This window comes from Astatotilapia calliptera, chromosome 7, assembly GCF_900246225.1.
Source record: "Astatotilapia calliptera chromosome 7, fAstCal1.2, whole genome shotgun sequence".
Lineage (NCBI taxonomy): Eukaryota > Metazoa > Chordata > Actinopteri > Cichliformes > Cichlidae > Astatotilapia > Astatotilapia calliptera.
This window is the reverse complement of record NC_039308.1, coordinates 54775936-54803118: the sequence shown is the minus strand read 5'-3', so window position 1 is coordinate 54803118 and position 27183 is coordinate 54775936. Positions and strand designations below refer to the sequence as shown.

Sequence of the window (27183 nt, the reverse complement as noted above, 5' to 3'; positions counted from 1 at the left end):
ATATATATATGTAGGGAACAGCAGTAAGCATTGTAACTCTTGCATGAATCAGAATCTTGTACACAGCCAGCATACACTGTCATAAGTCACGTCCACACACTTGCAGTCACAGGCCTTCCTTCTTAGCTCAATTACTAAAAAAATAAAAAACAGATGCATGCCACTTGCCTTGAGAGGGTACTAAACATATTTTATTGCTCTTTAATAATTGCCTTTTCAACATTGTTATCTTAACGCACCCACTTTTACAAGATCTAAGGGGAAAAAAACATTTACTAGCTCTCAGGAGCAGAGTGGCAATCTTGGATGTGATGTGTCTCACCACCTATGTGCTTGGTCTGCCTTTAGCCTGCTGTTTGGCTCCTTTATGAGACCTGATTCATTGGTAAGCTGCAGCAGTATTATATTAATAGATCTCTGTTGAACCAGAATGGCTCTCTTGTGTGCTACACTCATAAGTTTTATGTTCCTGGACAATAACCTGTAAAAAAAAATATTCTCCTGACTGCAAATAACTGTAGATGTGCGCAGGATTTATTACAATCAGAAGTGCTTGTTTTTACATTTCAAAATAAATTTCAAAACCTTGTGCTCAAGGTCAGAATGTACAACTGCATAGAGGAGGGGCTTATACATAATATATACAATATACTGTTAATTAGCACTAACAGGAAAGGATGCCCCCAGATTTCCCCTGATTTTGGTCTCATTTGCATAAATATAATGGGGCACAAGAGAGTGTAAAACCCGACGTCTGTCCTCCCCAAGGGGAGGAGGAGAGGTGTTAGTATGATCTGGGTGCACAAGTGATAATTGTTAGAGCTGTTATTCTGACGCTCAGACCATAAACTACGCAATGTGAACAAAGACTGGGTAATATCTCTGGCTAGTTATCTAGATTTCTTTCATATGTGCACTTATTTATATTCAGATATTCAAATGGGCTGTCTCTGCTGCATTTATTGGGGAGAGTGGAAATAAGTATTTGTTTTAAAACAGGTACACTTCCACAATAAGTGTAATGCTAATGAAAATGAACTCTGATCAATTGCCATATCTTTGCGTATACATGTAAAAGGCTGTGACATAAGAATCTTTCACTTGTTTTGCCTAAAACGAGGAATCATTACAAAAGAGTTGAATGATGGTGGGATATGGGGGGTTGGGGACTGATTTAAGGGAGTGGTGAGACATTATTCACATGGGCGGGCGTGCGGGGGGCCTTAAGTGCCAAATTAATTTGTTTTTTCTTTCCAGTTGGACGGCAGTATAAATGGACGCTGTCAGTCGTGCAGTAAAGTGCTGCGCATTCATTTAGACAAGTGTTATTGCTGCACTGGAGCAATACGGTTTTAGCAAAGCAGGCCAGCCTGGTGGGTGGAAGCTGTGTAATTATCTTTGGTTCCTATGATGGCAATCATTGCTAAAACAGCCAAGTGGTCCCAGAGCACAGCAGGTGTGACTGTCAGACTGAAGGTTGGTGAGACGGTCGGCAGATGTGAGTGCACATGAGCACCTTATTTGAAGACAGAGAAGACTACTGTCTACATTTGTCTTTGATGGCAATGGTACACTCATAATTATTTGTAAAAAAAAAAAAAAAAAAAAAAGGGACAGATTCAAATAAAATCTGATTTATTACTTAGTGTTCAAAAAGTCACGAAAACAAAGTCTCCTAAGAGACCAGACATATATCACAAAGTGGATCCCATCTAATTACTCCTATACCCCCAGCAAAACCATATTTTAAGCTTGCCATCTTTCATGCCTCTGTATAATGATCTTAAAACATAGTTTCGAGCAGATTAATGTTGACAGATATGGTGCAGATTAAAGCGAGCCCAGCAGATGTTTCAATTTATTTTCCTCCTTTAAAATTCTGCCATTACTACTAAGCAAGTCTGACAACGTGCAAATACAGAAACACAGACATCTGCTGCGTTTCAAAGGAACAGGGGAACGTAAAATGAATGCTGATGTTGCTGGGCTGCATTTATCTGCCTGACATTCAAAAGCGCTAAATGCTCTGTTTGTTCTCTGTAGCACAGAAGAAACTTTGAAATGTGCCATACTTTCAGTGGTGTGGGTCAGACAGATGTTTGCCAAGAGATATGGATGTTATTGATGGTCTCACACAGCTTGGACTGTCAGAGATATTGAGACCAGTTTCCTATTCTGACTGCCTGGAGTTGGTTCAGCTACTATGGACAGTCAGTAACGTGAGTGATGTTGACTGGTAATACACTCTAAATGTAAAATATAGGAAATGGAGGTTGGACCTATAGACTTTAGCTTTTAGAAATGGTGGACCAAGCCAGAGTACATGCACTGCCCACTGGACTCCACATTTTGAACCCCTCGCTCTAGCTTTATGGATAACGGCAAGTTAACGGCAGCAGCTTGGGCCAGAGGATGGACTTCTAATACATACACAATGGCTAATAAGTGCTAAGTAACATACAAAATTTTTCTATCATTGTCACTCACAAAAACTGGATATGCATATTTGTCACAATTGCATGTTTCAAATATCACACAAATTTTAATATTAGACAAAGATGTTAGCAAGATGTAAATGAATTTTGTCTTGGGGATAATGAAGGTGCTTTTTGGCAAAGTTGAGACAAGCTTTTGCGTTCTTTTTGTAGTCGTTTTTTCCTTTGAACTCTCCCATGGATGCCATTTTTGCCCAGTCTGTTTCTTATTCTTAAATCATCACCTCTAACCTTAACTGAGAGAAGTGAGGCCTGCAGTTCTTTAGATTTTGTTCTAAGTTAACTTTGTTTTAACTCTTTTACCGTACTTCACTTTTTGTCAGACAGGTTGTATTTAAGTAATTCTTTGATTCAACAGGTCTCTCAGTTATCAGGCCTGGGTGTGTCTATTAAAACTGAGATCAGCTTTCCAGAAAATTTGGTTAGACACAGTTGATTCATGATTGAACATCACTTTTTCACACAGAGCCAGGCGGGTTTGGATAGCCTTTTTTCCCCTAAATTAAATCATCATTTAAAAACTACATTTTGTATTTATTCAGGTAAATTTTGTCTAATATTTAACTTATTCAATTGTTTCAAATACACAAACCAAACAAAAAAAAGAACTCAGGAGTGGGGAAATATACACTTTTTCACAGTACTGTTGTACAGCTCCTCACTACTCCAAAGGCACCAACCAACACAGTCAAGAGGTCTAGTTCAGTTGTATCCCTAATAATGCGTTGTTTTAAGCCTTAATTAGCTTTGGGAGCCTGCCTCAAGTGGTCATTCAGGGAATGGCAATTTTTGGCATGTTCTGTTGGCTTCGTTTTTCAGCCCTGAAGGTTAGCACTTGGTTGTTCCTGATCAGTCTGCTCTCCAAATACTCACCAGCACAATGAACAGCAAAAGAAGGGTACACTTTGCTTCGCTTTGCTTAAAATCTTTTTTTTCCTCACTCCAGCCCAAGTCAGAAAAAAATCTGTCCCTCCTCATATTTGTAAAGACACTGTTTGAGATGATCAACACTCACTCAGCTGACTAATGAGGTGGATTCAGCATGGGCAAAGGTCTCGGTTGAATGTCTTTGTTAGACAGGCCTGCAGCCCCATTTCTTTTCCTTTTTTTTTTTTTGCAGGCAGTTCCCAGGGGAGGCCTTGCAGACTGCCTAATTGAATCAAGTACATATGGTGCCTCCCCCTTTGCAGCTCGGCCCCTCCCTGAATGAGATGAGCGAGGAGGAGAGCTTCAGCTTTGATGCTTTTGTTCTTCTCAACATCATGGACGGCTCTGGGGGGCTTCACTGCAACTAGTTGACTGGTGGATGGAGAGGCACACCATCACTACAGAATCATGAATTCATTCTCCCAAAAATCCTGAAGCTGAAAATTGGTGTTTTAGACTGTACAACACTATAAATTTCTAGTCTAGCTTTGGACAGAAAGAGCTGACCCAATCAGAGAGATCCAAATATTCAACAGCCTATTTAATCTGTATGTGATGCAACCACATTATCACTCATGTGCCAGTGGGCAGGTGGCTTAGACAGGCAAAATAAACAACTGCTGATAAGACAAAGACAGCGCTGTGTGACTGTGCATAACTTCCTGCCTTCCCTTGTATTTCAACAGCGACTGTTTCTGTTCTTCAAACATGCCCAGGCATGGACTACATATCCTCAGTGTTCATCACAGTTCAGCACCCTCAATTCAGAAAGACAGATTGGAGCTGTGCTTCCAGAAGACGTCTGCTCATTAGATAGCCTCCAGATGCCAGGTTAATGAAGGATCCATTTGTGAGCCGGCATTTAAATTGCAAGACTCAGAACAGAGTATGTCCACGGTCCTGTCTCTGTGAAGCACGAAGCCTCCTCCTGCTGGCCGAGTGAAATTCCATCAATGTCATGTGATATATTTATTTACATAAACATGTCTCTTATACTCTGGCTGAAATGTTAAACTTTGATTCTGTAATGTTTTTAAAAGGTGTTTAATACAGGACTAAACACATTTAGTTATAAACTCTTCCATAATACTGCTGCATGAGTTTGTCATATTTTAGCATCTCCATTTGGCAATGGTAATAATGGTATAAAGTGTAGATCTTTGAGTGGTCACCTAATAAAAGCATTTAGTATATTTCCTGGTTTGCTGGTGCAAAAAAAATTATCACCGTCATAAATTTTGAGCCTCCTTTTGGAAATACTGCAGTTCATCTTGAAAGGAAAAATAAAAAATAAATACTCGTACTGAGTAAAAATAAGACACACAGATATTTTACTAGGCTCCCTGTTCAGCCAGTAACTCACTGATTAAGTCCTGCCTGGAAAGCACTACTCAAATGAACTTGGGTCAGCTATGTTCTAAGAGGCTAAAATGTAATTGAGGGGAACAGCTGGATTAGTCCTGGCCATGTATATCCGCTCCTAATGATATTAGATAGTAGTCTGGAGAATACCTTCCAGCACACAGCTCTCATTTTGATGAGCCACAGGAAGACTGAACTGAGATATTTTCAATCTCAGATGAGGCTGGCGCTGGCTGTTAGGCTACCACGTTTTTCATTTCAAGCATATCAAGGTTACACAATCTCTGCACACTGTTATGAAATTGTTCTTTCCTAATCATGTTTGGATTCTTTAAATTATATGTATAATAACTTTATTTCCAGGAGTAACACATACATTGACTGTGTGCTGGGTTGAATATACTGAACTGTCACATTTTCTCAGGCAGGAGCACCACGCCCAGCCCAGCTGTCTGCGAGTCCTGCAGCTAGGGTATCAGCATTTTGTGTTGGATGTATCTGATTAACATTAAGGTTCTACATACAACACTGTGGTCAAGTTACTAATTTAACGTCCATCACATGCATTCTTTATTGCTGGTACACTTCTAATCGTGGTGTTTTAAACTCCACATTGATTGCAAATCTACATGGGTTTTCAAAAGTCTTTTGACTGCAACTGATCAATATCCACTCTGAGTACAAATTTCAAATTCATCAGGCCTCCTTATATGGTATTGATTTTTGTGCAATGGCTCCTCTGAAAAGAATCGGATTACTTTCCCCCCCATCAGTCAGAACAAACAGAAGCCTGATATGCAGTCAGGTAGAGCTGCTGTGCTTTTGTACCTCTGCTTTTAATCTTTGTGCCATTTGAGGTAAATGAGCAAACACAGGCAAGATGGAGACATGTTTTTTTTTTCTTTTTAAATTATTATTATTTGGCAGTAATTCTCCCCTATTGCTGACTTTCCCATTCATTTGCACACTTTTCTATTCACTATCATCACTGCAATTATTTTGATAATGACAGTAAGCGTGGGTGACATGTTTTATGTATTTTTTTTATTGGGCTGTGATAGTCCCCACAGGCTGGACCCTGGGTTCATACATGTAGCATAATGCATGCAGTCCTCCTCCTGCAGAGCTGCAGTGTACAGTAATTTCTGAGCGCCCTGCCGCCGGGCACTCTTGTGGTTTGAGAGCATCGCAGGCAGAATTGACGGGAAGTGTGGAACGAGTCCTGAATAGTAATGGCTTTACAGACAATTCTCAGACATTGCAGTTTAGACACAGCAGTGTAAGCGTCCTATTGAAGAGGCAGGCTCTCACTACTCTCTCACAGAGGTTGCTGTAGTTGGTCAGCTGACAGGGGCTGAAGTGGGGTCACAGTGACATCTAGTGGCTTTTTGATGAGGCCAGAAAGATGCCTTTGTGCTGTGCTAATTTTGCTTGTTTTTCTGTCGTGTGACAATTTTGTGCTGCATTTCCAGCTTAATTTTTTTTGATGAAAATATTTTTCAGTCACTTCAAATCAACCTGTGTTTTTTGTTTGTACAGAGAGCACATTTATTATGATTATCTGCACAACCTTTACTGTCTGGTATGTTTTTGTGGGTGGGGGTGGGGGGGCCCACTCAAATGCTTTTGTGATACTCTGTTTCTGTGCTTTGTCTGCATTGGTATGCAAGCACAGAGATTCCTTCCTTTTAACAGACAAAATGAAGGTGTGATGTAATCGATGAGACCGGCTTTTATGTGCAGGTCAAAACAGATGTGATACAAGCTGGCCTTGACAGACAAAAGCTGAAGCTGTGGAGCAAAGGAGGCATGTGTGGGAGGGCTGCTCATGAATGTGGGTGGTTCAGTCTGACTCTATATAAGAGCCGAGTGCTTTAAAGACCTTGAACACCGAAGGCCACTGCAGGCCGAGTTTCTAATGATAGCTACCGGGATGCCGCAAGCATTTTCTTACTGCTTGGAGTGAACAAGACTATACTGAAAGCCCTTTAATCTGTGCTGTGCTTCCAATTTTTAAAAACAATTATTTGACGTAATGATTTCCAGTTTAACGTACCTCACATAATTTAGTGCTCTGACCTAACTCTCAGCGATTGTAGTTTTTGCAGACAGCAGAGTCGTTAAGACAACGCTTGCCAGTCTTATTTATTGCTAATTCCCCAGCTGTTTACCTCAGTCTCCTGTTATTCTCTGATAAGGGCGGAGTGGGGATGCAGGGAGCTCGGCGGCTTCTGTCTGGCATGCAGGTTGGGCTGGACTGTTCTGTTTGAAGTGCCCGTATCTATATGCCACAGCTGGAGTAGAGTGTGTTGAGTAGATTTACAGTTATTCTCATATTCCCACCGCAGCTAAATGTGTAACCTCACAATCGCCTCTGAATACAGACTTGTTACTGCTACAGGCTTCACAATGAAGTTGTTTCTGGCAGTGTCAGCTATTGTCTACCTTGTCTTGTATCAGCTCAGCTCCAACTAATGGACTATCATCATCCCATCTATGCTGTGCTGTCCATCAGGAGTTCTTTCTGAATAGCCTGGCCTGCTCATTAAAGATCGGATCTGTCCTGCACAGAAAAGGGTTGAGGGGTTAATGTCTCTATTCTGTGTTGTTATCTGATTTTAGAACCATAAACGGTGCACACAGAGCACAGAATATCTCATGAGTCCCCCATGCCTTTGCTCTCCTTGGTTAGTATGAAGCTAATGTAGGTCTTAACCTGCTGATGGACCCCTAGCTAATGCCATTAAGTCCTTTACACATGATAAATGGTCTTTTCTGTGGTTGCGTAGATACAGTGACTGATGACTGGATACCAAACAGCACTCTAAATGTCTTTCTTCTCGGCAGTAATGTACAGACTTGAATGGGAACAACTTATGTGGTTATCATTTGGGTCCATTGACCTTGTCTTTCATTGCACTTACTCTACCACCTTGTTCTCTCATGGGGATGCAGGTCAGCGACTTTCCTCCAGATATTCATCTCCTGACAGGATCTGGGCCGGAGCTTGATGTTTCCTTCTTAGCTGGTAATTACATCAGTTGACTGGCTGACCTCAATCTCATGATTTTTGGGAAGAGGTGTGTGACTCGGTGTTGACATAATTGCATGATTTGCCTTCTCATTAAATCAATTCAAGGAACAGTTCTGCCAAAAACAGGCACGCCTAGTTCCCTTTCAGTTTCCATTCCCCTTTTCACAGCGTTAGACAGGATGCGGCGTGCTTTAAATTTTAAACAAAGATCTTGTTTGTTTAGGTCTTTCTACCCACATGTTTTCCTACTAGCTGCTCTACTTTAATTTCATTTATTTATCATTTTTAGCAAAATCTACAAGTCTACAATCTATAGATTTAATCCCCAATACTGAAACACTATGCAAGTTTACGCACATCTCCTCTTCTTTCGCTCCTCAGGGGCCCCTTTTGGGTGCAAAAGCTAGCATTAGCATTTTGATGTTTCTTTGAACTATTCAACAGCAAGCTGCCTTCAGTAAATGTCAAACGTTGTGTTAGTCATTAAGCTTCAGTTGTATAGCATTTTTGAAAAGGTCATGCGGAACCAGTGGGGAAAAAACTAGTCATGGATACTTGCTGTGCTGTAGCTGACTACCAACTTGTTCAGGTAAGGTTTTAGGGCTCGATTGGATCATTTTATTCTCCCCTGAGCGTAAATCATATTTCGTGTTGGGTGAGGATTAAATAAAACTTATAGGAAAAATGAATTGGTTGTACAGCAATATATGAAATTCCGTGTTCCCCATTTGTTTTGTGTGCCTTCAAATATTAAATACATTTAAAAATCACTTTGTGTATTACTCTAATGATCCAAGTCATGAATCTTTTACTGTGCTTTTCCTTATTTTTTTATATTACTACAACAGTTATATTAAATATTAAACATGGGAAAGTTTCAAATAGTAAAGTGACCTTAACAATAAGTCCACCTTAAGTATTATAATTACATTTACATGTTTGCTTCTTTTCTGTTTGATAGCATACTACTTTCTTTGCCGCATACATTTTAGACAGAACGGCCTACTATCTACTATAACATACATATATAAAACTACACATTATACTGTAGTACTGTAGTACAGTTCGTCCTATTGTTTGTGTGTAAATTAAAGAAGTTGAAACCACAATAGTCAATACAATTTATTCAATATATGGATATATATTAATATATGGAAGCCATATTTACTCATTTTTAAATTTCTTTTTTATTTATTTAATTTATTATTTTTGACACACTCATCACCACCACAATTCATTATACCAAAAGTCAATTTTGCCTTTATATTCATAGCTCCTTAATTTATGGAGTGCTGCAGTTTGACTGCAGTGTATCCTTAATTGACAGGAGTTGATTTACAGATAATCCTTGGCTTTGCTTTCGCTGTGAACCTCACAGGGAGTGGCAGTGGCTGTCAGCCACGCATGCCCTTGAATCAGAGCTGCACACTGTCCTTGACACACACCCCACTCTCCATCCCTCTTGCCACTCTCTCCATTTTGCCATATTTTATAAATCTTTATAAGGACATAACCAGCTCGCCGCAGATGTGATTTTATTTTGCTGACAGGGCACAGATATGATTGCATGCAGGGCCAAATGTAATTCTCTTAGAAATTGAATTGAATTTTTTTCTTCTGCAAGACAATCAAGTGTTACCTGATCTAGTATTACTGTGTTATTGCTAATAGAAGCTAAATGCAGATCAGTTGTTACAATGTTGGTTTCATTGTAATTTTTCACAGATAAAATATCTCGTATATATGTGATCATTGTTACAGCTACGTAATAAATTGTGGTTGTCTCCAGATTTCTTTTGGTTAAATTTTAAAACGGCCCTAACGTTGATGAGGATGCGCTTTCTGAGTTACCTTTTGGCTCAGTGCTACATTAAAATACATTTATTGTTTTTTGTGTTAATTTTGTGATACACACTGTAAAAAGTCTGTAAAAATACTTCCTGTATTTCTTTTATATATGTTCTTTTCATATTTTTTTAATCACACATTGAATTTTACCATTTAGAGAAGTACCCATAAACTTTTGCTTAAAAAAAACATTTCAACTTTTTTTTTTCCAGTGTAATCCATGAAAATGTACCATTATAGCATTCGTGTAGCATTTTGTAAGTCATTTCTGGTTTATAACTGATAAAGCATTTAAACATGTCATCTCTGCACATATTGGCCAAAGATTTATAATACCTAATATGTGTTCGAAGCTGGGTGTCTATCAGTACTCAGATATCCTTTAGGTGGAGACGGAGAAGGATACATGAACTATAGTGTTTTAAACTGTAGAACATTTAATAACATTGGAATTGTTTCTATGTTAGTATTTCTTCTCTTTTTACTCAAGCTGAAGAGCCTGAGAAACACCAACGCATCCTGTCCTTTAAATTTCCTTCTTTCATTTCTACTTTAGTTCTCCAACACCTTTTTTTGCCTCTGTGTCCATTAACACATTGTAAGTATTTCCGCTTGGCCTGTCATGGTGACACGGGAAAAGCTGCAAAAAGATTGTAACTTAGGTAACAGGGACAACAGAAGGTGTTGAAGTCCGCTGTGGAAAAAGAGGGAAAAAGAGGAAAAGCTAGGTTAGATGAAGGGTTGACAAGAAAAATAAAAGGTGGTGGATGGCAAATTTGGAATGGGGAGGTAGAAAAGGCTCCTGGGAACTGGCTGCCTGGCAGGCTAATTGAAGCTCTGTGTGGCAGCAGATTCAGAGCTGTCACTCCCATGAAGAGCACATTGGCTACATTTTGCAGGCTATGTCCTGAATTCTGATGATGTTAGAGATAGCCCAGAGTGAAAAACCAACACTGTGTCACTCAGACCCCCACCCCCATCCCCACCACCCACACAGCAGAGCACAGCGTAGCGCAGCACACATCCCCCCCCAAAACATAGCTCTCCACAGATTATATGTAACACGGTCAGAAGCATTCTGAACACGAGCTGTGTCTACAAAGTGCAACATGTGAATATAAATGATTTAGTTGTAGAGATTTTCCAAATTTGTCGAGCAATCTCATACATGATAATGTGATATTAAACTCCGCTGGAAGGCTTTTCACTTCTGCAGGTTTTCCCTTGCTGGATTAGAAGAGATTACGTCTTCTAGCAGAGCACATAGCCAGAAGCACCCAGTGAATTATTCAACACAAATTTAGCCTAATATTTATCTAATAACTAAACAGAGTGTAGCTTTTTTCATGGTAAGCTACATGTTGTTATTAGGTTGGCTGTTATTTTCCTCATACTGACATGTTTGACTTTTTCAGCATATGGTATTGCACCAGTTGTCAACTGAGGTGCAGTGTGATATCCTTATGGAAACAACGTAATCCCTACAATATGACAGAGAATGAGAATGAGCGCTCTACGGTGTTTAGCTTAATGATAATTCTTCATAATTTCCTCCAAACACTTCATGCACATAGGAAACCTTTAGTTACTTGAGGGATATAAGTTCATGCTGTTGGATTAGGTTAATTTATAACAAGGTAATAACAACACCGCATTTTCATCAGTGGTGATTTAACTCCAGCATTAGGGCATTTTGTAGTTTTAAGGGACAGTATAGATACACGAAACCCCTTTTCAGCCTAATATATTATTGAATAAAAAGTACTGATACATTTACATGTGCACTAGTTTTATATTGCTGCTGCCAAAAGCTTGGTACATGAATACATTGTTTGTGTGAGTCTCTGAAGCCTCTGTGAATTAATGAGAAGAACTGAAGCCTCAACACTCTATTTCTGTGAGTTCTGCTGAAACATGATATTACAGCATTTTGTACATAGTGGGAATTCACTGCCTGTGAAGTCGCTAAGGTTTGTGTTGTGGTTACAAGCTGATTGATGTCAAAGCTCCAGCTTTCCCATTCACCACCAGTTAAAGGACTCTGACATTTTGTGTTGGATGAAGGCGTCAAAAAAGATGAAATCACTCAGCACATCTGCAGCTGTGCAGGTAGGTTCTGACACTGTGGAGGTATTTGCGTTAGTGGGCAAGTCAGTGGAAAGATAATGGATAATGACTCTATTTAATGCCATTTTTTTGAATTTGCGCTGCCAGGCAACTGTCATCATTGAAAGTGTACACTGCGTATGCAATGCTCACACTTAAAGGACTTCAGGGCTATTGACAGAGAGCTCTCTAGTTATGGAGTGGGTAGTGTATGCCTACTGATGTAACAGCATTTATATTCAAGTGATGAAGAGGTGGAATGGCCTCGCTCACAGTGCAGTGAGAAAGGTCATAGATACAATGTATTTTGATAAAAGCTTTCAGTTTATGTAAAAATGTTAGATAACATTAAATCTACCATTGTGGAAGTCATTTAGTCCAGCGGTCCCCAACCCCCGAGCCTCGGACCGGTACCGGTCCGTGAGTCGTTTGGTACCGGGCCACGAGAGTTGAGGCTCAGGTGTGAAATGTATGATTTTCAGGGTTTTTATCGGTTTTCAGCGTTATTTTGTTATCGTTTTGATCGTTAACTCGGTTTTCCTGGGTCTTTTCACGTGTGTTATTAATAAATCGTCTTTTTTTCGGTACCGGTACTACCGGTAGTTTTATTTTGTTGTATTTATCCGCGACACATTAAAGGCCGGTCCATGAAAATATTGTCGGGCATAAACCGGTCCGTGGCGTAAAAAAGGTTGGAGACCGCTGATTTAGTCCTCCCTTATTGTCACGGGAAGTTGTTCAGCATTTTCCATCGTACAGATAACAATGACCATTTGGCATCCCTTTGTGTTTTTTCAAAAACTAGCTCTACATCTTTAGAGTTGATATCGCTGTTGTCTTTGTAATAATAGTAGTAACAGTTTTTACTTCATTTAAAATTTTTACCTTTAAATGTTTACATTTCTATTTGACCAATTCAATATCTAGGAAGTAGAGAACGTGTTTTGGGGGGAAAACTTTTCTCACTGACACAAACTACTGACTAGATTTGATGAAGGTGACCATGATGATGTGGTGAAGAATGGGTTTTTGTTTTGCAGAACTTCTGTTAGACCAGTTATTAGCATACTATTATTTTCAATATCACAAATTTCTTATTTTGACACTTAGGAGGAATTCTGCTCCATTTAAAATAAATAAATAAATTACAGTCAAGACCAATCATAGATGGAGAGCCTATGAACCTTGTTATATGCTTGTCAGTAGTAGACTCCTGAACCACGTCATTAAGTCATCAGTAACTCTAGTTAGCTTTATTCGCAAGGTGCCATCAGTACAAATAAGCACAATCAGGATGATAAACAATAGTAATTGCCATATTACATTATAAATTTATCAATAGGTCAACACCTCAAGACCTCTCTCCCCCAGCTAAGTCGACAAGGGATTCTCAAGCCACCCAACAGATGTAATCTCTCCAGCATGCTGAGTCTTCCCTGGGACAACTTTTACGTTCAAGCAAGCACCCAGGAGGCTACTAGTCAGAAGACTGAGCCAAATCATCTGGCTCCTTTTCTAAGCCCTTCCTAGATTTTTGAGATCCTCAGGGAGAGCCCAGATACTCTTAGGAGAAAGCTCATTCTCACAGCCTTTACCCATGATCTCATTCTTTTGGACCATGCCATCCTTAGAATGCAAAGTTCTGCCAGTGGTGAGAGGTGGGGCTCTGCCAAACATGGCTCTCCACCAGATGCAAATACAACGCACACACACACACTAAAGGCACATTCCTCTGTACGGTGTCCTCCCCAGGCAATTGATCCAACAACTCAGTTCCTCCCTCCATTAGGGTGTCCACTCTGCCATAAATGATGCAGTGACAAAGTTGATCATTGACTTACGATCAAGGGTTTCCCAATGCCAAGTCCACAAAACCCTTACAAACAGTCTGTGACTAATACTTCAGTCACTCATATAAGAAAAAGTTCAGCCATAGACATTATGGTGACATTACTCATTGTTTACTGAAGCCATGTTTTAACCCTTGTGTGGTGTTCGTATTTTTGTTACTCAGCCAGTGTTCATGGGTCTGGTGGACCCGCTAGAGTTTTGGCTTTCCAAATTAACACTATCAAACAATTTTATGTTAAATTACTCAACAGATGTTTACTTCATCCCAATTACAAGACATATGAACAGCAAACATGGTTAATTTTTTCCCTTTACCTTTGTTAGATCACATTTATGAATTAATGTGCTTCTCGTTTTTCTTTTATATAAAATGTTATAAATAAATCAGTTATAATCAAGTGGAGTGAGTGGAAAGACACAACACATTTACACGTGAAAAAATAATTAATTGTTTAATTTTTCTTTTGAAAAAAACTGAACACGGGTCTCACAGACCCGAACACCAAGTTGAACGTTTTTGCTATCACCATGTTGGTGTTCTGATACTGAACAAGACTAGCAAGAGGTGGATCTGACAAAGAAACCAAGGACACCACAACTGAGTAAAAACCTTTAACTGACAGGTCATTAGCCAGTGAGCATAATCCTCCTTTTTCTGACTCACAGAATGCCCACAATTTACAAAATAGACCTGAAACTACGGATTTAAAGTCTTTAAGATGTGTGAATCGCTACCTTATCATGGTGGAGGGGTTTGTGTGTCCCAGGGATCCCAGGGGCTATGTTGTCCGGGAGCTTTTTCCCCCTGGTAGGATCTCCAATGGCAAATTGGTCCTGGGTGAGGGACCAGACAAAGAGCGATTCAGAAGACCCTTATGAGGAAAACATCGAGGGAACAGTTTACCCTGCCCGGGATAGGGTTACCGGGGCCTCGCCCTGGAGCCAGGCCCGTGAAGGGTGCCCAAGGGCAAGCATCTGGTGGTCGGGCCTTAGTCCGTGGGGTCCGGCCGGGCACAGCCCGAAAAAGGGACATGGGCCCATCCTCCCGCAGGCCCACCACCTGCAGGAGGTGCCGTAGGGGTTGGGTGCATTCTGTGCCGGGTGGCAGCCAGGAGCAGAGGCCCTGGCGGACTGATCCCCGGCTACCAAGACAGGCAATTGGGACATGGAATGTCACCTCTCTCGTGGGGAAGGAGCCTGAGTTAGTGCATGAGGTTGAGAGGTACTGGCTAGATATAGTCGGGCTCACCTCTACGCATGGCTTGGGCTCTGGAACCAGTCTCCTGGAGAGGGGCTGAACTCTGTCTCAGTCTGGAGTTGTCCCTGGTGAGAGGCGACGGGCTGGGGTGGGTATTCTAATATCCCCTCGGCTTACTGCCTGTACGTTGGGGTTCTTCCTGGTGGATGAGAGGGTTTGTTCCCTGCGCCTTAGGGTCGGGGAACGGGTCCTGACTGTCATCTGCGCTTATACACCGAGTGGCAGTTCAGAGTACCCAGCCTTCTTAGAGTTCCTGGGTGGGGTGCTGGAGGGTGCTCCACCTGGAGACTCTGTTGTCCTACTGGGAGACTTCAATGCTCACATGGGTAACGACAGCGAGACATGGAGGGGTGTGATTGGGAGGAACGACCTCCCTGATCTGAACCCAAGCGGTGTTTTTTTATTGGACTTCTGTGCAAATCACAGTTTGGCCATAACAAACACCTTGTTCAAACATAAGTGTCCATAAGTGCACATGGCACCAGGAAGCTCTAGGCCGCAGGTCGATGATCGATTTTGTAATCATATCACCAGACCTGTGACCATATGTTCTGGACACTCGGGTAAAAAGAGGGGCTGAGCTGTCAACTGATCACCACCTGGTGGTGAGTTGGATCAGGTGGCGGGGGAGGACGCTGGACAGACCCCGTTGCACCTAAACGAGGGTGTGCTGGGAACGCCTAGCAGAGGCCCCCGTCCGTGAGATCTTCAACGCACACCTCCGGCAGAGCTTCAACAGCATTCCGAGGGAGACTGAAGATATTAAGTCTGAATGGACCATGTTCAGCATCTCCTGCTGCTGCATTAAGCTGCGGCCGTAAGGTGGTTGGTGCCTGTCGTGGTGGTAACCCCCAAACCAAATGGTGGACACCAGAGGTGAAGGGAGCCACCAAGCTGAAGAAGGAGTCCTATCGGGCTTGGTTAGCCTCTGGGACTTTGGCAGCTGACAGGTACCGACAGGCCAAGCGGAATGCGGGTCGGGCAGTGGCTGAAGCAAAAACTCGGGTGTGGGAGGAGTTCGGAGAGGCCATGGAAAAAGACTTTCGGACTGCCTCGAAGAGATTCTGACAAACCGTCAGGCATCTCAGGAGGGGAAACCGGTGCTCTACCTGCACTGTGTATAGTGCTGTTGGAGCGCTGCTGAATTTGACTGAGAAAATTGTCTGGCGGTGGAAGGAATACTTCAAGGACCTCCTTGATCCCACTGACATGTCTTCCGAGGAGGAAGCAGAGTCTGGGGATGAGGGGGATGACCCACCAATTTCTGGGGGGGAGGTCACTTAAACAACTCCTTGGTGGCAGAGCCACTGGTGTGGATGAGGTCCGCCTCGAGTTCCTGAAGGCTCTGGATGTTGTACGGCTGTCCTGGTTGAAAAACCTCTACAATGTTGCGTGGAGATCAGGGGCAGTACCCCTGGACTGGCAGACAAGACTGTCAGAAAAATGGGTGGTCCCCATTTTTAAGAAGTGGGACCGGAGGGTGTGTTACAACTACAGGGGGATCACACTCCTCAGCCTCCCTGGGAAAGTCTATGCCAGGGTGCTGGAAATGAGAGTTCATCCGCTAGTCGAACCTCAGATACAGGAGGAGCAATGCGGTTTTCGTCCTGGTCGCAGAACACTGGACCAGCTCTTTATCCTCTCAAGGATACTTGAGGGCGCATGGGAGTTTGCCCAAATAGTCTACCTGTGTTTTGTGGACTTAGAGAAGGCATTCGAACGTGTCCCTCGGGGTGTCCTGTGGGAGGTGCACGCAATAAGTCGGACTCGTTCCCGGTGGGTAATGGGCTCCGCCAGGGCTGCCCTTTGTCACCGATTCTGTTCATAATTTTTATGGACAGGATTTCTAGGCGCAGCCAAGTGGCGGTGGGCTTTCACTTAGGCGGCCTCGGAATCTCATCTCTGTTTTTTGCGGATGATGTGGTTCTGTTGGCTTCATGAATGTAGCCAACAGAACCACTGGAATGGTTCACAGCCGAGTGCGACGCAGCAGGAATGAGGATCAGCACCTCCAAATCTAAGACTAAGGTTCTCAGCCGGAAAAGGGTGGAGTGCCCACTCCGGGTCGGGGATGAGTTCCTGCCCCAAGTGGAGGAGTTTAAGTATCTCAGGTCTTGTTCGCGAGTTATGGGAGAAGGGAGCCGGAGATCGACAGACAGCTTGGTGTTGCGGCTGCAGTGATGCGCACCCTGCAACGGTCCGCCGTGGTGAAGAGAGAGCTGAGCGTAAAAGCGAAGCTCTCAATTTACCGGTCGATCTACGTCACTACCCTCACCTATGGCCACGAGCTGTGGGTAGTGACTGAAAGAACGAGATCGCGGATACAAGCAGCGGAAATGAGTTTCCTCCGACGGGTGGCTGGCCTCTACCTTAGAGATAGGGTGAGAAGTTCAGCCACCCAGGAGGGGCTCAGAGTAGAGCTGCTGCTCCTCCACATCAAAGGAGCCAGCTGAGGTGGTTCAGGCATCTGACAAGGATGCCTCCTGGGCGCCTCCTGGGTGAGGTTTTCTGGGCATGTCCCATTGGGAGGAGGCCCCGGGGCAGACCCAGGACACACTAGAGAGATTATATCTCTCGGCTGGCCTGGGAACGCCTTGGTGTTCCCCCGGATAAGCTAGAGGAGGTGGCTGGGGAGAGAAAGGTCTGGGCTTCTCTGCTTAGGCTGCTGCCCCCGCGACCTGGCCCCGGATAAAGCGGAAGAAGATGGATGGACTACTGATTTAAAGTCTTTAAGATGTGTTTTGACACCAAAGGATTTGATAAAAAAAAAAAAAAGAATGCGGGTTTGAGGCACTTAAACTTTGGCTTCAGCTACTTTTATCTTTTACAGGGGGTGAAGCCAAGTAAACTAGCTGCCTAGTTAGCATGTGTCATATAGACTGGACTTATAAGCACTGGTATGATTAGTGGACAAAGAATAATTAGAAAATCATTTTTGTCCAAAGCTCTACATTTTCATCATAGGAGTTGCTTTTAGAGCCAACCTGGAGTGGCCAATCAAACAAGTACATATTTTGGGCATTTCAGGTTGGCTTATCATTTATTCTGAATAAGTTATGATGCATAATTTGTATGTTTCTGGGATAGTAAATGAAGTTAAAAGAGACCATTAGCATTTTAAGTGATGCTTGTTTGATATTCATACAGATTTTAACAACATTTGTTTCTGAAACAGCTTTGAGCAAGTTTGGAAATCATTTGTGACAATCAAACACTATGTGCTCTACAGTTTCAGAGGGGAAAATACAATCTCCCATCTCATGATGCCCTGGCACAGATTCTACCAGATAATCAGCTGCTTCGCAGAAGAGCAAAGACTGAGCTTCCAGGCACTGCCCAGCTAGACCAGAATACTAAAGCTGAGAGGGCAGACTCTACCGAGAACAAACCTAACATAAACAGCATGTATCAAGTTCCTCATCCACACATGCGGTACGGTGCAAAAATATATGAGAAACAGATTTATTTGATTTATTTCGAAAGTAAATGAAAGACTTAAATTTAGACTACAATTGTGTTCTCATGCTTTAGGCCCCCTCCGCATGACTTTGAGGATGATCCCCACGTAGCAGAGATCTCTGACCTCCAAACAAAGGTGAATAGGCATGACCAATATCTTAACTGTTCAATCAATCAGTGAGGCAATCTTATGTCATATTTAGTTAGCGAACAGTGACACAGAGAGGCCAGTGAAATGAGAAGATGATGAAGCAAACAGTCACAGTTTGGAGATAAAATGAATACATTAACATTTCTCCTTGACTGTAATTGCACTGAAGGAGGATTAAGCTGATGAGGCTTAAAGTGTTCCAATAACATTTTCTTTTCAAATATCTTGCCATTTTCTCCTGTTTTATTTACAGCCAGACTATTATGTCTGCACACTGCCTTAAATTGTCTGTGGGTGTAGATTTTATATGTGCTTAATTTATCAACAAGTATTTTTCAGTGCAAAAGTGCATATTTAAAGTTTAATAGACAATGATTATTAATACTTTACATGTAAAATAATGTGGTTAATAAAATGCAGCCAAATGTGAAATCCTCATGTTTCAGTCGAGCTGTCATACATCTGTCCTGACGTGACTTTATGCATGACATCAGACCTGTTTAATGGCTTTATATCATACAGAATAGAAGGGATCCAGCCAGAGACAGAGATTCCCTTTTATTTTCAACACATAAAAGGACTTTCCAGACTCATCACGGGGAGCTCTCATTCACACACTGCTTTGGGCCCCCAGCAGAGACGACATCTCATCTACAGTCATGATTGTCACCTCGTCCCTGCCCTTTCAATTAGATGCTCAATTTCACCCCTTGTGTCCCATGGGAGACACAACAACACCATCCAAGATTGGAATCCCCTAATCGTCACCCCCCTGCTCATACATACAGCTGGACCTGCCTCTTGTCTCCATTCAATTCTGGCTATTCAACTTGATAGAAGAGCATGTGACAGAACAATGGGTCCTGCACGCTGCTAGACAACATCCAGGGGCCTTGTACAAAGAAATGCTTTGATAAAAAAGCTCTCCTCCCAGACTCATTTTGTCAGCCTTTAAAGAAACAAATTTCTTTAAAGAATTTCCCAGAAATATATATTTTTTGCTCGCTTCTACAGAAATTCAGCTTTCAGAGAGGAACGTGTGTGCATGCATGAGTAAACGACTAAAATTTGTGCAAAATCCCCGGTTAAATTTCCCCTAACAAAACACCTTTACAGGATGGAGTGGTATGCCCTTATGAATTTGAGGAGCCAGAGTTATGAATACATTATACCAAACCTTAACCAATCAATTAGAGGAACATCCAAGTCAATGGATTACATTCATTTATGGCTTGCAGTAATACCCCGTGTCTCATGCTACATGCATATCTGAAAACCAGAAGTTACCAGTTATCCTATTTAAAACCAGTTCAAGCCTGTTCATCCCTTTTGCTGCTATAATTGTTTGTGTGTCTATGGTAATACATCCTGTATTACTCTCTTAAGACATGGGTTTGAGGAGACATCTAGTGGTGGCGCTCGCTCATAACCACTAATATCAAATTGTTTACAGGCCAGTGAATTTATTGTTGACACCAGTCAGTGCATGACAGTAAAATGCCACTATAAGCACTAAAAAGAATGGCATTTATTGATCTGACAGGCACTAATAAGGTTCAATGCAAGTAGTAGTAGACCAGTAGGACACAAACAGTGAAAGAGAATTTTTAAAAATATCTATTTTCTGTTACCTACATTGTAGAGGGTAACTTTGCCTCCACACCTAAACAGGAAAACGAGTAAGTCATTGGTTATAGTGGGACTCAACAGGTGGGGGGAATCCTAAGATCTCTGTAGTGGCTCAGTGGGAAAAAGAATTCCAACTCATAACAATTAATGTGAGCGTCAGTAGATTTTCTTAGTGTACACGCTGTGATCAGCTGACCTGCTGCTCTTTGTGGATTTACATAACTGAATTCAACAAGATGTCAGCATTTTCACAAGCTACCATGGGTGATGTCCATCCCCTGACACTATACTGTTTCTTTATACTAGACAGCATAAAGCTGGTATACAGTTAGGATTCAGTGAATCAATCTAAGCATCATCAGTTTAAATGCAAATTCATCTCTGATGCATTTGATGTAACCTTATTCTAACCATAAGAACCACAGCCACTTTGATACAGTCCAACAAGGTGCGTTAATGCAAGCTACCCTGTTTATCCTGGGCAAAATACCCCAAATATTCATGCAACATTTGAATGGCACAAAGTTAGTATAGCTTAGTTTGTTTCACAAAAATGAAAACACATAATCTATCAAAACAAGACATTGCATATAAGCTTTAAATTTGCAGTTCATCAGAGTCACTGAGCACTTCTTACCTTTAAATACAACCTCTCTTCTTCCTCTCACGTCCTGTCTGTCTTCCTCCATCTCTCATTGAATTTATCACGCACGCTTTTCTCTCCCTAGGAAATCCAGACCTTTAGCTAGCGACACACTGTGCGTCAAACTGCACACAAAAAGTTTGCGTGTTTTTGCTGATAGAAACGTTTAATTTGTACTTACCTGCCACTTAACAAAACGTTACTTCCGTTATGCTCGCTCCTCTTCTGTGGCGCTAGCTTGATTCTGAAGTACCGCGAACACAAATTGCGGACACCTGCACTCCTTCCGGCCCACCTATAAGCTATAAATGAACCTTTGAACCGAAAGTAACGAGACTGTTTTGCATATGTAAGGAGTAGAAAATACGCATATTTGTATAAAAATGTAGGTAGTAAAAGTAAAAAGTTGTCTGAAAAATAAATAATCAAATAAAGTACAGATACCTGACAATTCTACTATTTGTACTTGGTTACTTCTTAAGTACTCTACTTAAGTACAGTAACAAAGTATTTGTACTTCATTACTTCTCACCTCTGCTTTTAAGCCACTGAAAATGTTCTAATGTGAGGCACTCTTTCACCATCAGGAGATTGAAAACTATCGCTCAGCAATGTCTAGGATGGCAGAAGACATAATAACACTTAGGACACAGGTGCTGTCTTTGGAGGCAGAAAACAGTCAGCTCCGCAGTGATCTGTCTCTGCAGCAGGACCTTGGACGAGATCTTCTGGCCGACACTGACATTGATGTCATGACCAAGGCTGAAATTGCTGACCGAATAGGTACAAAAGTAATATATCACTCTAACTTCACTCTCTGGTAGCTTGTGGTTCACGGGGGCATTTAAAAGTAGAGTTTATGTTTTAAAAGTAAAATGGGAGCCAGAACCTTCAGCTTTCAGGCCCCTCTCCTGTGGAACCAGCTCCCAGTTTGAACTCAAGAGATATACACCCTCTCTAATTTTAAGATTAGATTTACAACTTTCCATTTCGCATATATAGCTTCTAAGTCTATAGCTTATAGCTGGGGCTGGATCAGGTGACCCTGAACTCTCCCTTAGTTATGCTGCAATAGGCCTAGGCTGCTGGGGGCTTCCCGTGATGCCGTGAATGTTTCTTCTTCACTCACTGGGTGTTTATACATCACTCTGCATTTCATCATTAGTTATTTCCCCTGTCATCAATTTTCCTTCCCAGTGTTGCCCATTACTTCTTCATGGGGGGTTTGTCTGATTGTTGGGATTTTCTCTGCGTTATTGTAGGGTCTTCGCCTTACAATACAAAGTCCCTTGAGGATGTTGTTGTTGTGATTTGACACTTAAATAAATTTAACATTTAAGTTTTACTCAGCTTTATATTATCCACACACCATCATTTAGTCTCAGAGCAAAATTTTAAACTCCTAAGAAGTTAAGAGCAAATAAAGGACTAGGTGCTGATCCACTAAAGTCAGATAATTTACCACCCAGCTAGCTCTCTCTCAGTGCCGTAACAGACTTAAGGTCATTTCTTCGGCAGATGAAGTCATGACATCCAAGGCTGCTCAGCATGCGTTAATCCTTGTGAGTGTCCTTTCCCAGGCAGACTGTCATTTTGTGATAAGGAAGCTTATTCAGGCCATGGACCACGATAAGCTCCGTGTGTACTACAACCCTTATCTCCTGAAGGACAGTTTGTGGCCCTCGGGGAAAGGACGTTCCAGAAGGTCTCTTTGCTAACATCAAAAGCAAAAGGATAGGATTTAACTCCCATCCCTCCGAAAGATCCATTCAAATTCAAAAGTATATTGATGGATCTTTTGATTATTATTGGTCCAAAGCACATGGCATAAAACTGACATGTTATTGAAACTAGTGTGAAATTCGAACTCATTACTTAGATATGCTCAGCGATCGAGTTTTTAAGTGAATGTACAAAAAACACGTTCCCTGTAAGTAAGGGATGACAGACAGTTTCTGCAGTTCTGATGATTGTTCTGCTCTTTTTAAGCCACTCTAAAATTCAAGCTCGCCAGTGAGGTGAGCAAGGCCGCCACACAAAGGGACCGCATACAACATCTGCAGAATGAGCTCATCCGGGTTAGAAAACACACCACACACATTATGAATATTTTTAAAAACACGTCTCAGGAAAGTGTCTTTCCATTGATTATATAACTCGTATTGTTTTTTTGTGCAGAAAAATGATAGTGAGCAGGAGCTATTAAAGCTCTGCAGAGTCCTCCAGCAGGAGCAGAAGGATCTGCAGCATCACCAGAGTCACTTGGCAAAGATGGCAACTTTAGAGGCCACAGTGAAACAGCAGGAAGAGGTGAACAGTCTGTTACTAATCTAATTTCATGACAGTGAATATGCTTCTCATGTGACTAGCAGCTTATAATTCGCATGTGGGGATATTTATGTTTGTGCCATCCTTATTTTTAGGTCATAGAAAAAATGGAGAAAGCATTAGATGGAAAGCTCAGAGACAAGAATATTCATCGTGGTGACAAAAGGCTGATGCTAATGGAAAGAGGTAGGTGCACCCAGTGGGAACAATTATGATCACAAAAGCACTGACAATGACTGGAGTGTCTGATCTCCTTTCATGCTGAGAAGATGGCCTTAAAAAGAAGGAAATGAAATCAGCCTTAGCAGCAGAGAACGGCCGTCTCAGAAAAGAGCTGGAAAGGATTCACCAGCTGCCTGCACCACTCAAAACACAGCAGTCAGACCAGGTACTTCTTAAACTCCTTAAATATTGCAAATGACTATGATAGTATCCAAATTTTCCCTCGCAACTCCTAAAAGTGACATTTTTTTTTCTATTTTTACACTCAAGGAGGAATGGAGTTTACGACATAAATTGGAGAGGGCTGAAGCACGAATCCAAACACTGGAAGCTCAGGTTAAGAAAATATAAATAAGATATACTTGGTCTAATTATTTATTTCCTTATAAATATTTTTTTTTCTTCTTTTGCATCTTTAAAGCTGGAGGAGAACGCTAAAGTATGGGGGAGAGAGAAGCAAGAAATGCTGACCAAACTGAGCGAGCACAGGCACGGCTTCATCCGGACATCCACAGCAATCCTTCAAAATGTTCCTTCGGTCAGTCAGGCCTCACCCTTCTCCATATAATTATGGTATGAAGGGATTTAATATTCTCAAATACTGCATGTTACTTCCTACAGCTCCTTATACCAGCAAAGAGGACAGCAGAAGCAAAACCTGTAAAAAGACCTGCAAATGAATTGAACTGTTGATGGGACACAGAGTCTGTGATTTAAAATTTAGATCTAATTCAAATGTGATGATTTAATCTGAAAAAGTGTGTTTAAAATGTAAACCATAGACAATTACATATAAAAACAGATACTTTGTATCAGTTGTATTTTTTTATTCATCATTGGTACATAAATGAAAGTTTTTGCCAAGTACAAGTGGAATAAATTTGCACAATGCATTCCTGATTTTTAGTATATTTCACACACATAGTACATGTCCCTTAGTAATCACATTTTTCACTAAGCAATCTACAATATGTATCATTACTTTGTTGTCTAGCTATAGAGATACTGAGGTAAAAACTGAGGTTTTTACCTCAGTATCTCTTTAACTTATTCCTTCCTTCCTGTGTTTTTCTTGCTCTCCCTACAACTCTAAGGTTGGAAGATTTTCATTTGTTGTTCATATTGTGGAGTTTTGTGAAGCCGTTTACAGTTAATTTCATCAAACGCGATGTTACTGACTTGCTTGTACAGGTTTCAGAGTCAATATTATGGGCTTGTCTGGCACGAGAATTAGCTCAAAGGTGCTCTTTACTTCCACATGTTGCTGTTTCTCCACTCTGAAGTTCTCGAGAATCTGCAAAGGTAGCACAGACAGTTTGTATGATGTCAGTGTGCCACATATATATGGAAATACTGCTGATTATTTTCTTTATATCTTACGTGGATAAGAAAGAGTTGCATCTCTGCTTCAGCTATTCTTCGTCCTAAACACTGACGGGGCCCAAAGCCGAAGCCCAGACTTCTGAAGTAGTGGGTCTCGGTCCTCAGCCAGCGAGAGGGCTTATACTGCTCCGGACGAAAAAACACCTTGGGGTGTCTTCCCATAGCATACAGCCCTAATTGGACCAGAGTCTGAATACACATACAGACATATACAGACACAACAACATGCATGACAGTTTGTATGAAAATGGTCAAATACTCAAATATAAATACATCATTTATATGTTTTTGTGCCTCCTACCCCAGCTGGGATGTGATAGTTTTGAATAATTATGTCTTCTGCTATGTATCTTTGCAAGTTCACTGCCACCGGATGCAACCTGAGACACAGAAAGAAAACCACTTTTATAAAAGAAACACAAACTAATGAACTAAGAGAATTGCAAAAGTTCATTCTGATAAAGTGTATCTTTTCTGGTCTTATCTTAAATGTCTTGAACATGTGTTTCAGTCACCTGAGTGTTTCCTTCAGAGCACCTTTGACCAAAGGGATCCGCTTCAGCATCTCCAGCAAGTCTCCCTGACTTTCGGCCCGAGCTGCAGCCACCTCTGCCCTGAGCTCCTCCTGGAGGTTGGGGTGCCTGGCTAATTCATACAACGTCCACAGAAGCGTTATAGAAGTCTGTAACACAACCAGAAGCAGCCTTAAAAATCTGGATAACAGTCACACAGTTCCTCATACTTAAATTTTTTTTTTCTCCTTACTGTATCTACTCCACCCGCCATCAGTTCAGTGACACTGGCTTTGATGTCTTCAATGGACAGCTTGTCCAGCATGAGCAGGCTTGCCAGGACTCCTGGGTATTTCTTTGGAGTGCCTGCATCCTGATGTAGCTTCTTGTAGATGTTCTGGATACAGCGGTCCGCTGATGCAACGAAAGGACAGAAATGAAACAAGAAATTGCACCACAGTAAAAGCAAAAACTGTATTTTGAAATTTCAGAATTAAATTTTCAACCTATGTGTCCCACCGTGGTTGAATATGCCATCCCAGGCCTCCACGTGGTCGCGCCACACCTTTGATCCAATCTGCTTCAAGAGAGCAGGAGGTATGTACAGCATGGGCGAGGTAGTCTTGAACATAAGGGTGATGCAGTCAATGAAATGCTGAGCTTCTGGGTCAATGTAGTCCAGCATCAAACCCAGACGCTCACCATACAGCACTGAGCTCACCGCTATATTGGACAAAACAAACATGAGATAGAAACAAGTGATGTGTGATTGAGTTTAAAAAAGGCAGGAATAATTAGAATTGAATATTTTAAATAAATGTTAGTCTTACATTCTAATGCATATTTAAAGAGTTCTTGAGAGAGGTCAGTGGTCCACTTGTTCTGGCCAGTTCGCTTGATCTTCTTGTGAACTCTGGCCACAAAATCCTGGCCCACTTCATCCAGCAAAGGCACAAAGTTTTCCAGCATCTTCAAGGAAATCACCTCCTTGTTGAGAATCACACGGTTTGATCTCCAGTCTTCTCCATTCCTGTGTGACAATCAGATTTGTAATTATTTTAAAGTATTTAGCTAACACTGGTAATGCTTACTGAAGAGACTGGTTTTGTCAAAGTGTCTGAATAGTGGAAGAGTTGGAAGAGGACAGTAACAGGACGTACTTAAGAAGAACTCCATATTTGCGATTTCTGTAATCTCTGTATGATGTCCATGGTTCAACCTTCAGCCTTTTAGGATAATGGCCCTCTGCTTTGAAGAGGATGGCAGCATCCTCGGGGTTGATGATATTTACACTTTCATAAGAACCTATTTTTTCTCTGCCATACAGAAAACAAGAAAAGAAATTGTGAGATGAACATTTGACCTTGGAAATTGTAGGTTACAGGTTTGTTTTTTTGTTTTCTTAAAACCCATCACGTTTTGGTCAGCCATGTGCAGTAATTTTTTCATTTTATGTAGAACGAATCAAACAGCCTGGACTCCTTTACCTGTAAATAGGTCCAAAAGTGTTGAAGTTCTGCAACGTGAGGCGGTGAAGATTTCTGAAGCCATCCAACTTCCAGAAATTGTACAAGTTAGCCCAGCCATTCTTCCACAGTCCAGGAACTTCATTGAAAGGCCTGACGACGCTGCTGCTTTCCGAGCATGCCTGTCTGATCACCGGCATGCTGCTGCTGCAGCGCACACCTGTTGCTGTAAGCTCCTCTGCCCAGCACAGCGGCAGCGTCACAGGGCTACGCCAAACACTCCACTTGGCCATCTGAACAACAAAAAATGCTCACTCTGCTCCACCTTCAGCAACTACTCTGGCTCTGCCAAGGACACCTGGTGCAAAAAGGGAGGCGAGAGGCTGGTCTATAGAGTCGGCCCTCCTTTCTGCCCTGATCAAGGCTTTCTAGTTGAACCTCACAGAATAGACCAAAGAACTGATTATGACAGCTCTGCCGCATTACTGAAGCTTTTATCTAGTTTCACA

At 41.7% G+C, this 27183-nt stretch overlaps 3 protein-coding genes across 3 annotated transcripts in view; 1 reads left to right on the top strand and 2 right to left on the bottom strand.

Moving 5' to 3' along the window:
* Positions 1–21069, bottom strand: part of stra6 (signaling receptor and transporter of retinol STRA6) — a 66636-nt gene extending 45567 nt beyond the window's left edge. Inside the window, exons 1-2 of the mRNA XM_026175855.1 lie at positions 20945–21069; positions 20758–20844 (exon numbers count right to left, since the gene is read on the bottom strand). The gene's annotated coding sequence lies outside the window, so the exon portion shown is untranslated. The remainder of the gene's footprint in view (positions 1–20757; positions 20845–20944) is intronic.
* The window catches only part of ccdc33 (coiled-coil domain containing 33), a 33591-nt gene extending 9466 nt beyond the window's left edge, over positions 1–24125 (top strand). Inside the window, exons 2-11 of the mRNA XM_026175860.1 lie at positions 18111–18313; positions 18413–18476; positions 21351–21546; positions 22753–22841; positions 22942–23073; positions 23187–23277; positions 23361–23479; positions 23584–23649; positions 23735–23851; positions 23935–24125. Of these exons, the coding sequence (XP_026031645.1) occupies positions 18285–18313; positions 18413–18476; positions 21351–21546; positions 22753–22841; positions 22942–23073; positions 23187–23277; positions 23361–23479; positions 23584–23649; positions 23735–23851; positions 23935–24006 (975 nt within the window). The 5' untranslated portion in view covers positions 18111–18284 and the 3' untranslated portion in view covers positions 24007–24125. The remainder of the gene's footprint in view (positions 1–18110; positions 18314–18412; positions 18477–21350; positions 21547–22752; positions 22842–22941; positions 23074–23186; positions 23278–23360; positions 23480–23583; positions 23650–23734; positions 23852–23934) is intronic.
* On the bottom strand, positions 24126–27179 carry cyp11a1.2 (cytochrome P450 family 11 subfamily A member 1, tandem duplicate 2). The gene is made up of 9 exons (XM_026175857.1): positions 26696–27179; positions 26369–26524; positions 26039–26238; positions 25728–25931; positions 25462–25622; positions 25212–25378; positions 24998–25076; positions 24694–24885; positions 24126–24607 (listed from the first exon to the last, which is right to left on the bottom strand). The coding sequence occupies exons 1-9, from the start codon at positions 26965–26967 to the stop codon at positions 24485–24487; spliced, it is 1554 nt and encodes a 517-aa protein (XP_026031642.1). The 5' UTR covers positions 26968–27179; the 3' UTR covers positions 24126–24484.
* Positions 27180–27183: the final 4 nt, after the last annotated feature.